The sequence below is a fragment of the Paramormyrops kingsleyae genome, chromosome 7, assembly GCF_048594095.1.
Source record: "Paramormyrops kingsleyae isolate MSU_618 chromosome 7, PKINGS_0.4, whole genome shotgun sequence".
Taxonomy (NCBI): Eukaryota; Metazoa; Chordata; class Actinopteri; order Osteoglossiformes; family Mormyridae; genus Paramormyrops; species Paramormyrops kingsleyae.
Window position 1 is genome coordinate 32636706 of NC_132803.1, and position 12833 is coordinate 32649538.

At 43.8% G+C, this 12833-nt stretch overlaps 1 protein-coding gene across 1 annotated transcript; it reads right to left on the reverse strand.

Annotated features, from left to right (window-relative positions):
* Positions 1-6418: 6418 nt before the first annotated feature.
* Positions 6419-7324, reverse strand: LOC111847488 (hydroxycarboxylic acid receptor 2-like). The gene has a single exon (XM_023818708.2). It carries the CDS (start codon positions 7322-7324, stop codon positions 6419-6421), a length of 906 nt encoding a protein of 301 aa, XP_023674476.2.
* Positions 7325-12833: the final 5509 nt, after the last annotated feature.

The following is a 12833-nucleotide window of genomic DNA, read 5'->3' on the forward strand; positions in this document are numbered from 1 at the left end:
GCAGGTGAAGGGAGAGGGAACTGTGATCTGATGTTGTCAATTTTGCTAATGAAAAACTTCAAGAATTTCTCACAAACATCAGTGGAGGCTTCAATATCTGGGGAAACTGGGATCTTGACAACTGAGTTTATTGTAATTGTTTACTAATTAAGTCAGTGAGGTGTTTTGCTCTGGCTTTTTCGGCTGCAGTTTGGAAAGTTACCAGTGACGATTTAAAATTTTAAAGTGAGACAGTGAGACGGTCTTTTTTCCATCTCCGTTCGGCTTTCCTGCAGGCCTGTCTCAAGGTGCGTGTTTCGTCATCCAGCCAGTACTGACATTTAAGTTTGGGGCGACTGTATCTAAGAGGGGCCACAGAATCAAGTATAGATGAGCAACAGGAGTGAAAGAGGGCAAGTAATTAATCCGGGCTGGAAATCGGGGATGCAACTGAAATAGTCGAAGCAACAGCCCTACTGTGAAAACTGTTAAACTGTTCTACAGTAAGTGAGTTTATGTGACGGAAGTAGCGGCCTGCGGCTCTGGCCGATCACAGGGAAGCAGAGAGTGTGAGATCAAATACAAAAGGTTTATCAGAGAAAGTAGCATCCTCAATCTTTATGTTGTCAACAGAGAATCCATAAGATAAAATAAGGTCAAGAGTATGACCTTGTATGTGTGTGGCCTTGTTTATGTGTTGAGTCAAACCAAAGGCAGCTAGTACACCACAAAACTCGCTAACCAAGGGTTTACCCGGACAACAAACATGAATATTAAAATCACCCAAAAGCAACAGGCGGTCATGTACTGTAACAAGATTTGAAAGAAGTTCAGAAAATTCAGTTATAAAGTTCTTGTCTGGCTTGGGGGGGCTATAAATCAGTGTGCAGACCAGTGGGGTCGTAGCAGATTCCACTTTTAAACATTGCAGTTCGAAAGAGGGATAATTCGCAACAGGCAGTTTTTGTATTTTAAAATGATTCCGAAAAACAAGAGCCACTCCACCACCTCTTCCAAGGCGCCTCGGGGTGCTAATGAATGAACAGTCATTTGGACAGAGTTCGCCAAAGACGGATGACTCACCAACTCCAGTGCCAATCCATGTCTCGGTTAGAAACAGTAAATCCAGATCGCGTTGGGAGAAAGTCATTTAAAATAAAGGTCTTATTTGACAAGGACCTGCTGTTAACCAAGGCCATCTTTGCCGTGGATTGAGCCGCAACCTGGCAGCATCGAGAGAATTCCAGAGGGCGGATGTTCAGGTAATTTACCCCCCCGCTTCGGACGCGCAGCCTCGGCGCAGCAGGGCAGTCGAGCAGTGGGGTCCTGTGCAGAGCAGCGGAACAGTTTACGTGACAGGAGTATCTAAGGTCCCAAGACCGCCGCGCCACGTAGAGATCTCCACGCGTTGGACAGACCACAGCCAGCCGACGTGGCCATGGCTGCGCAGCAGACAGTTACTCCTCTCCTGATCTTTACTCTGAGGCCTCCGCGTCTACCCCTCCGTCTACGCCGTTTCTTGCGATGAGAGATGCAGCGAGGTAGCCGACGAATACACTCGGCAGAGGAGTGAATGAACGAGAGATGGCATCTGCAATGTGGGACAGCATACCCATTAGAGACCACCGAGGAATAGTTGAGATCCAGTAAAAACTGCCAATCATAAATCCATGGAGAAGCATCGGAGCAGTGCCAGATCAGTGCAAACAGAAGCACGAGGAGCCAGAACACAGATCGGACAGGTAAGAGCTTACGGGGCTGACGGCAAGCCGACAAACACACTGGCGCCATCTTGCTCCCTTCAAGAGTTGAATCCCAGTATCTGCTATCCAATCAACATCTCTTTCAGGGAAGACCTTCCATTTTCCAACATGACATGGAGGGGTAGAATGGAGAATGTACTGCGATTCCCTATTACTTAATCCAACTCAGAGCTGATCACAACATGCAGATCCAACTCAAGCTTGTTCGACCTACAGTGACCTACCTCTTCCCCAGCATCATACTTGCACCAACTAGAGAGAAGGGTCGCAACACATTGGTCTCGTTCCATCAAACCTCAGGATGGGAAGATAGCCATAAGGCAAACTTAAGCTTTTATTTGCCAGCTTTTGCAATGCTTACTACTGCATTCCTCTGTGTTACAGAACCAGAAGTTAAGGATAGTGTTCATCTCAACTCCAAACTCTGCCCCAAAGACACCTGGCAAACGGTGTCCTGCTGACTAGCGTGAATACTTGCAGGGAAAGCCCATTGGCTCAGTTCTCAGCTTAGAAGCAGGAGTTAAGGGAATATCCAGTGTTGCCGTTTCAACCGTAACCCTTGGTTATCTAAAGAGTGACCCAGATTTGGAGGATGGCTCTATTATGGACCTCACCAAAACATCATCTCCTCTCAAAATGGAGAGCCACAACCTTGACTACCTGAAACCAAAATATTCCTCTGACCCGCAGTCCCCACGCTGTCCAGAGACTGGCTCCCAGGAAAGTGACTCTGATGTGATGCCACCATTGTGTCTGACAGCCTTTTGAGCGTTAAGTCTGGTGAGTAAGAGAGGTGTCCCATTGAGAATCCATTGAGTTGTACTGTGATGAGAGGAGAAGAGATCCAGAGTTTTCTGCCAACGGTCATATTTTTCAGGAGTACACAGGCATGGGGGTGGCTGCTGGGGGGTCAGAGGAAGAGGGGGTGCAAAGCAGGCAGGTAGACATGTGACTCACTTCAGACGTCTGCATCTACCCTGAGCCTGGGTGCCTCTGAGCTGAGCGAAAACGTACAGGGCTTCTATCACTGCACCCTCTGCAAGAAGACCTTCAGCAAGATCGGCTCACTGAAGGTGCATCTGCAGAGCCACGTCGATGAGAAAGTTTACTTCACATCCACAAATGCACCCACACGGGTGAGAGGCCTTTCAGCTGCAACCTGTGCATCAAGAGCTACGGACACCCCGGGCAGCTTCAGATACACAAGCGAGTTCACACTGAGGAAAGGCCATATTGTTGCCCCCGCTGTGGGAAAAGTTTTAGTGAACACAACCAGCTCAAAGTGCATCTCCAAACTCATATGGGTGAGACAACTAGTGTTTGTGGGAAGACCTTCAGAGAGAAGCTCTACAGCTGTTCCTACTGTGGCAAGAGCTTCAGCCGATCCAGACACCGTAAGAGGCACAAGCAGGATCACACAAAAGAGAAATTGTATTCCTGCACCTACTGCGTGAAGAGCTACAGCGGTCACCCTACCATGAAAAAGCATATGAGAATCCACCTGGGCAACGACGTCTTTATTCAAGATGAAGAGAATATCAGTGGCCCTGAGGCTCAGAATCAGCAACCAAACCAGATGGAATAAAATCCCGTAGTGTGTGTGCCATGTGTGATGTGTTGTACCTTACATCCCTGTTCTGCTGCATACATCATCATTTGTAAATGTATAGAAACATACATGGCTATTGGGTGTAGTGCATCCAATTAGAGTTGGTACAGGTAGGCGTGTCACAGATGTGCTTAGATCCACACTGAGTCTGCAGCTTTAACCTTAGATACTTTATACGTGCTGTAGGTAGGTTATGGCCTTTATCTGATCCACACAGTCCTGTAGTATTGTGAGGTTAAGTGTTTGACATATGATTAGATATAATTGATGGATGAAACCTCCAGTCAGATTGCTGTGTTTGATGGTGGCCATCCAATGGTCGTAGTGGGTCATTAGGGTTGGCAAATGCCTGAAATATGTTTGTGCTGTCAAAAATAATCAAACTAATTAGGTAGGAAAGCTTATGACTTTATGACTGACTGAAATTCCCATTAAGAAAAAAAGTATTTTGTATGTGATATTCAAGATTTCAAGATTCTTTATTTGTCACATACATAGTTAGAACAAGTACAACATGCAGTGAAATGAACCCTGACCGATCCAAAGACTGTGCAAAAAGAGAAAGAAAGAGTAAAAAAAGAAAAAAGTGCAGATAAGATAATATAAATATAAAGTGCAGACAATAAGAATAAAAAATTAACAAAATATCCAACATATACAAAATACAAAATACAAAAAAGTGGCAAGTGGTGACGCATAAGGTGATGTGCAAAGTGCAGTGTGCATTGAAGTTGCCTTAAAGAGTGGGAAAAAAATATCATACAGCAGTTTACGTATCTGCTGTATGATATTTGAGAGGTAGTGGTGTCATGTCCTGGTTGAGAAGTCTTACGGCATGAGGATAGAAGCTCCTCCTGAGCCTCTGTTTTTGCCGTAATGCTTCTAAAGCGCCTGCCTGATTTCAGCAGCTCAAACAGACTGCTACTGGGGTGAGTCGTGTCTTTGATGATCCTGATTGCTCTGCTCCGGCATCTCCTGGTGTATATGTCCTGCAGAGACGGCAGAGCAGATCTGGTGCAGCGCTCTGCTGCCCGAATCACCCTCTGCAGTCCCTTTAAGTCCTGGACACGGCTATTTCCATACCAGGATGTGATGTTCTGGGTCAGGATATCTGAACTGAGTAGTGTAATTTCATGTTTCCCAGAATTTTTCACTATTAATGTTAAATAAAGTTTATTTTTTACATTAGTATATTGTGCATAATAACTTTAGTTTTAGTAGAATTCACTACAATAAAGGTTTTTATGGCACTTTTAGAAAAGCATTAATAGCGCCTGAAGGAAAACAGAATCTAAGCATGAACTGTTTACAATTTACTGTTCCCTGTTCATAAAAAAATTATATCTGCACAAAAGTTTACAAGGAATGAAAGCTGTTTACTTATGAAGAACGCAGAGACCTGTGATTATAAAAATAATTGGTCAAATATAGTTTTTTTGACATCAAGGATTTAAGCGTTTTGCACTTTGTATGAGGATGAGTGGGATTACATATCTAACAAAGATGCAGATTTGTAAGGTTAAATATAGCTACATGATAACATTCGAGGTTGCAACATTAAAGAACTAGTACTTCTGGTATACAGGGTTCCCACAGGGTCTTAAAAAGTCTAAAATTCAGAAAGTTAAATTTAAGGCCATAAAATGCCCAGATTTTCATCCTAAGTCTTAAATTTAATTTACCCAAGTCTTAAAATACTTACCTCCGTTAATTCCCAAAAAGCATTGTCCGCAGAAAATAAAATAGTAAAACTAATCCGTTGGTTGTGTTTTCTGGTCTGCACCGGTGTCTGCGTGGTAATAAAACTACAAATCCCATTGCGTGATCACTGCAGCTAGGCAAACAAACAGTTTGAGAAGGGTCTGGCTGCAGAACGTGCACTTTCAGCCACTGACATCAGGTGCACGCTCAGCCACAACAGGAAGTGCAGGGGAATCAAGCGCTAACTTAGTTCTTGAGGCCAATGTGAACGGTATGTTGTTTTATTATTTGTATTACTGAATGATATAGTGTAGGATCATAGTTACAAGTTTATTTCATGCCATACATTATTGCAATGTAAATATTTTGATGTAGTGCGTTAGTAACTTTTTTCTCTGATGACTGGAGTGAATATTTTCAATTAAAAGCCAACTACTAGCCAGTTGGCTCACGTTGTCTTACCATAAAATAAACACATTTCTACTTTTACAGAGCTTTTCATGGAGTTACCTTGTGAATGTCTTAGTTTCCAGCATATAGTTTTCAGTTGTTCGTGTGGTCTTGAGGAGAACGTTTCTCGGTCTCCTTATGGTAAGGCAAGTTTTTATTATTATACACAGGGTTTATTTAATGTGCTTTATAAAAACAAGATTTTAAAAAGTTACACCAAGACAAAAAAGCAAAATAGAGATGAAGAAAAACTTATTTGAATAAAAATTGCTTAGAAAATCTAAAAAATCTGATTAAAAGTGCAGTATGTCCTGCCCCGCTCGTCCGCTCCTCCCGTGTGCCACACCCCCTCGTTAACCCCTGTTTCCAGTTGTTTTCATTATCGCTGATGGGTCTGGAACGTAACTTCCGCGATAGGCGGGGGATCACTATATATTTTAAGGCTTGAACTATAAAAAAGTTTATGTATATGGTCTTTCTATATCGCAGATTTTCACCTATCGTTGATGGGTCTGGATCCCCCGCCTATCGCGGAAGTTACGTTCCAGACCCATCAGCGGAAGTTACGTTCCAGACCCATCAGGGTATATATAAAACTATAAAAATATAACTTTTTTATAGTTTAAGCTTTAAAATACCACTCCCACATGCTTTAAACAAATGTGAACTTTTTAAAACGCACTTTGTAAACACATATGATATGTGGATGTTGGGCTAAGGATATGAGTGACATAAAATATGAGAATTTCTGGTATCATTTGAATGTTTCTAGTAATGCATCATGTTGGTCTTAAATTTTACTCATAATGGTCTTAAAAGTTCTTAAAAAGGTCTTAAATTTAACTTACTGAAACCTGCAAGAACCTTGGGTATAAAACGTTCAGCAAAATAAAAACCACAAGCCTCTGTTGTCGTTTTATGTTGAGACTTCATGCATCTCCTGGTCAAAGCACCTTTTACAGCAGCACCTGGGTGAGCAAGACAGCTTCTCCTTTGACAGGTACAGCATGGGCTGGATGGTGCTGCTGATATCCATGAATCCAAAGGCAAGGTAGTGGATGTAACAGTGGAAGACATCGTGAGAGAAGTACTCCTGAAATGGAAAGAGCGCCACAGGAGGCAAATAGTTGAAAATGATGATGGTCAGGATGATGAGGACCATCTTGAAGGCTTTCTTCTTGAATGGGTGCATCACGTCCCGAACCGGTCCGGAGTGCCGGAGGGTGAAGAGAATGGAGATGTTGCAGAACAGCATGACAGCGAAGGTGGCCAGGATCATGACAGTGAAAGCCTTCTCGAATTTTACAATGATTCCCGCGCACTTGGCTGCCGCGTAAGCCAGTGTGAGGACCCACACAACCGCGGCGCACACTGACCGGTGTCGGCGGTCCTTCAGCGCCGCAAAGGTAATGGGGTGGACCACCGCCATGTAGCGGTCCAAGCAGATGCAGGAGAGGAAGAATGGGGATGAGTCTTTGATGCCGTAGAAGAAGCGTAGCACGTACCAGGGGCTGCTGCTCGTCAGATACATGATGGCAGACAACTCCAGGGGTGGGATGAAGCAGAAGAGGGTGTCCAGAACAGCCAGGTGCCAAATAAAGATGTCTGAGGTGGAGGAGTCCATTTTGTTTTTGTGCAGAAGCCACAGAACCATCAAGTTGGCTGGGATTCCCAAGAACATGTTAACAAACTGCAAGCCCAAATAAAAAAGGATGATGGCAGGCATGTGTTCGCACTGCTTAAATATAGTCACTTCCTGACCTGAGGCATTGAACCCATTATTTATAAGTATAACAGAGTTGTTGATGTAGTGAATTTCCATGCTGACCAGCTGTGAGGAAGCTTCCTTGGATAGTTCCTCAGGTAAGGTTAGGAACAAGTAGTCTGTTAATACACAGGGGTAAAAAAATCAGAATTATTATTTGCTGCACTAAATTGTAGCTGTCACTGCTAATGACAGATTATCAAATGTACTTCTTTGTATCAGATTAATAGAGGAAGTGTTCTCCCTTCTACAGTACTTCCTCGAGGTTCCTGCATGTATGCAAATGATTCCTGGAAAGCTATTCTAAAATACTGGTGAGCAAGAGAATTGGAACTGGGAGATGGGCTGGGTTTAAATATAGATAATGTCCAGCTCCACTTCCTAACGTCCAAATCGCACTTTGCCTGAGCAATGCTTTGCCGCCTTGTATCCAGATCGCATCTTGCCAGAGCCCAGCTTCTCCTTATGTCCATATTGCACCTTGCCAGACCGTAGCTCTACTGCCTTCAATGTTACCCTTTATTCTTAATGTCCCAAAATTTATTAAAAGAATCAAAGTGAAGTTTAATAAAAGGTCAGTTTTGCACTAAATATCATGCTTTTCATCAATTTGATTAGTAGCTCTGCTTAGACATTCACTTCTCCTGTGGATGAGATATTCCTAAATGATTCCTTGATTTCTATCCCGTGTTTTTGTATTTTTACTTGTTTTGCTTAAGGTACTGTGGCGAAATCTTTACTTACTAACTAGATTTTGCTAGAGAAAAGATGTGTGTTAAATGCAATCTGTGAATAACTTGATATTTTAATGCATTTTCACGGGGAAATTATGAATGAATAAGCAAGAATATTACTTGTAGTCAGGTCAGGTTAGGGAACATGCACTGATGCACCGTGTTGCCGCACCTACCACACAGCGAGACTCCTCGAGATCCCTGCCGGCGATCCCCCAGGCAGATACATGGTCCGGTGCCAACCCCCGGAGCACCACACACCCCTTTCCAGCGACCTCATGACCCCCCCATGCTCTTCCAACCCGTCTGCTGCCTCCATAGGAAGAGTCACCAGAGCCATGAATGTCGCTGCTGAGGTAAATCTCTTGACAAGGTTGACATTCTCCCCGCAGACACACACTACTGATGGCTGAGCCTAAGAAGTTACTAAATGCCTGGATCTTGGCCTTTATCCAGGACACCCGCAAACCCAGACACTCAGACTCCTCTCCCAGTCTCTCGAGAGCCCCAATCAGAGCCTCCATTGACTCCGCTAAGATTACGGCATCATCAGCAAAGTCAAGATCAGTACATTTTTCTTCACCAGCAGACGCCCCACAGCCCCTGGACCCCACGACCCTGCCCAGCACTCAGTCCATACAGGAACTGAACAGAGTAGGAGCGAGAACATACCCCTATTACCATATTCGATATTCAATTTTCTGGCTTTAATAACATTTAACGGGAGTAAGGTGGGGCGTTTTTAATGACAGAATCGTGATGTCCAGTACACAGACATCGATGCACACCAGTTATTTTGGCACTTCAAACCATTTTGTGATTTGTGCCAAATCGTGTTAATAGCTAATATAATAAGCCCAGTCAGCTGTAATGACATGGGGGTTTAGCATTTTGGGTTCATGGCAACTGTTGCACACTCCTTTGTTTCCCAGATTGCTTTACGTACGAATTTTTATTAATTTTTGAATGTTCGAATGTATCCGTATAATGTGCAATGGGACAATACATGAATGGGTTAATAACTTTAAAACTAGACAAGACAGGCACATCTAGTGAAGTGTGCTTTGATCAGTGGACAACAGGGAACAATGCACACCCCTTGGGTTTTCAGAATAACTTTCTCTCTAACAGTTATTAATTAATACATTGTATGCATATTATATGCCATTGCTCCATTTCATACATATTGACAGAGAGCCCCTCACGATTTCCACGCTAATGTCATATGGATCATCCAGGTACGCCGGCATTGTCTTCGGAGAAATTGTAGTTGGAGGGGCGGTGCTCATATAGGGCTGGCTTACACAGAAACCTCGACTTAAAGAACAAAAATTGCTCGGAGCAGGTTTGAGACTTAGCGTAAATTGCCATAGCAGCATGCTTTGAGTAAAACCTACCCACCTTTCGTAGTATAGGTTAATTGTGAAGTTACACCACACGCCATGAAGTTACTCGCAAAGTTACCCTGATAAGCCAGTAAACCCGCTTCATAGTACAGGCCAACGGTCGGTGACAGGCAAGCAAGTGATCACGGATCCTGTTAAGGATGACCCTAGCAAGGACTTTACCCAGTACTGAAAGCAGTGTTGTCCCCCTGAAGTTGCCACAATCCAGGCGATCACCCTTCCCTTTCCAGATAAGGACTACAAGTCCCGTTTTCCAGTCAGTTTGGATGACGCCTGACTCCCAATTGGAAGCAAAGATTGCCTGTAATGCCAGTAGGACAGCCTTACCACCAGCCTGGAGAAGTTCACCCCGGATACCACAGATCCCTGCGGCCTTCCCTACCCACAGCTGATTCACTACCACAACTGATCGGAAGATCAGCTTCGAGAATCGTAGACCCAGAGATGTCAAACATCCTAGCTGAAGGGTCAGCTTTAAACAACTGCTCAAAGTAGCTGGCCCAGTTCGTCACAACTGCAGTGTCATCCGTAAGGACCGTCCCATCACCAGCCCTGACTACAAGTCTCCGAGGAACAGATTCAGATGCTTCGATTCCTCTGTAAGCAGGACATGGGTCACTAGGCCACAGATGGTGTGTCACCTGCTCACAAATCATCTAACAAACACCTCCTTATCTGCCCTCAGAGCACTCACAGCTGTCCTCAGATCCCAGTACAGACTGGAGTTGCCACTAAGTCATGCGCAGCGACTCCTCTCAATAATATCCAGGGTGCCCTGTGAGATAAAAGACCTTCTTCTGGGAACACTGGCAACACCAAAACAGCCTTCAGCAACCTTTAGGGTCTTATCACGGAAGGTTTCCCACATCACAGTGTCAGCAGTCGCACCCAAGTCTGCCAGTTCCTCACACAAACTGCATGCAAACTCATCAGAAACAGCTTGATCTTGGAGTCTGGCTATATCCAGCCTCATTCTCCCAGTAGGTGGTAGCCTACTGGATCTTAGCTGAATCTTAGTACAAGTAGCTACAAGTCTGTGGTCAGAATTCACAAACTGTGCACTTCTGTAGACCCTGCAGGAACCTGCAGTGACTGCCCACAAGGATGTGATCGATCTCCTTCTCTGCACCACCAGTATTGGAGTACCAAGTCCAATGATGCGGCTCTGGGAGTTGGAAACAGAATTCAGCGACCCACAGCCCCTGACCTGGAACATGGACTTTTACCACGGTCTCCAGACCCATGGGGACCAACATAATCCTCATAGCCAGCCCTGTCAGTGTCAGTGGTCGCATTGAAGTCACCCATGACCAGAGGAGTGTCACCTCGTGGGCACTCTTCAACCACTGAGCGAAGTTGCGAGTAAAATGTCTCCCTCAACGAGACATCATTCACCGTGATCAGAGCATACACTGAGACAACAGACAAGAGTGCCTTAGCCTGAGTCTCATGATACGCTCGTTGAAAGGAGTGACATCAGATACGAAGCTCCCCAGACAGCAGAGAAAGATGATCATCTTGCCGGAGAGACAAGACGTTCCATGCGCCAACCCGGATGGGCCACCTCAGACTTGGACCTGAGTTCTGCCATACAGCAGGCAAAGCCTCAGCACCACACCAGTACTGATCCCCAACAGGCCTGACCCTATTAGTTCTCCAACGGATTCAACTCGTCCAGGAATGGGGCTCCCGAATGCCTTCCCCCATCCCCTTCATGGTGTGTGCAGCCCTCATGTGAGCAGCTGCAGCATGAGCTGCTCCTGTGAAGAGCAAAAGAGTATCTAACTTGTTTTAATCAAGCAGTTGTGAGTTCTTTTACAGTGGCTGGAGTGCCAATCCCGACACCAACCCCCAAATAATTGCTTCCCTGCAAGTTGGATGACTGCTTGCAGGGCCGGTTGCAGTGTAACATCATACCGAGGACAGATGTAGTGTAGTGATGAGCCATTTTGATACATTATGAAGTTTCATTTGTATATTATGTTTAATAAAATTTTAAGTATTATTTAACCACATGATATTTACAGTATAATACCCATATCAAGTAACTTTGGTCATGTTTTTTTAGTTTGTATAGGGTGACCAGATAATCCATGTCAGGGAGGACACTCTGAGCTAGGACAGGAATTGTAAATTACCATTTCAATTAAAAGGACCTGGATTTCACTTGAGCACTGAGCTCTTGCTGTGTGCTGATTGGTCAGTCTCCTATAATCATGCATGTGTCACTAATGCTAACGTGAAACAGCTGGATGAGTCTTTCAGTCAAGGAAACAAACCAGTCAAAGCACAAGAAGAGCTGAACTATTTAGCCGAGCACAGGAGCCTTTCAATTTGAAAGTAGTTTGTAAAACCCGAAGTAGCTCAAAGTGTCCTCCCTGACATGGATTATCTGGTCACCCTAAGTTTGTATTGCTTTAGTAATAACATAACATGCAGACAAATGGACATCCTACATCTTTAAGATTGTGATCTTAAATACATATAGCAAATAATCTGTTGTACAGAGTGGCTAATTCACAACCTTTTTTGGAATGCGTTGCAAACCTTAAAGGCAGGAATGGATATATATTTACTAGTGCTGGGCAAGTTAACGCCTTATTATCGCGTTAACGCAGTACTTTATTAACGCCGACAATTATTTTATCGCGAATTAACGCAGTTTATTATATTAGTAGTAGTATTATTTTTAAAGTCTGTTGCTCGCTGGCTCTGAATCAGAGCATGTGAGCGGAGTGGAGCCGGCTGAATTTGGTCAGAGCGCGAAGCGGTTTTTTAATTAAGGCTGGAGCGGTCACTCTGTCTCTCCAATTTCGCTCCGATACCGCTCACACTACGATTCTGAGGCGCGCCCAAATCTACCCAGAATTCATCTGTACAATTATCAAGACTGTTACACAAATTGGAACGAGATGGAATTCGCAAAGTATTTCACAAAGGAAACTGATAAATCATACAAGTGTACTATTCTTAAAAAACGTATAGATGACAATAATGTAGAGCAAGAACAATAATGTGGTGAAACTGTTTCAGTGAGTAAAGATTCACTTTCTAATCACTTTTCTCAGAAACATGAGAGGGTGCTACACGAACAGGCGGAAGCCAAAGCAAAACGCGAGCAAGTTTTATATGGTTGTAGCATATCAAGTCTATAGTAAATTAAAGTATAAAAGCCTATAAAGTAAAGATCGGTAATAAAATTAATTCATTTTGTCATTCAAAGTAGGTCTAATAGGATTTTTTAAATTTCACGTAACGCTGTCAGTGAAATTTTATTTTATAGAGAGACGCAGCAGCAGCATCAACAGAAAAAAATTGAGAAATTTAAAACGTGCATGTATATTTAGGCTATTAAGCCCACTGATTCCTTTATTTTTAAGCCTATTTTTGCGTGGAATGCCATTGCCAAACCTGTCTGTTGTCTAT

Coding starts and splice junctions, on each gene's coding strand:
- LOC111847488 (XM_023818708.2), bottom strand. CDS start 7,324: ATGGAAATTCACTACATCAACAACTCTGTTATACTTATAAATAATGGG.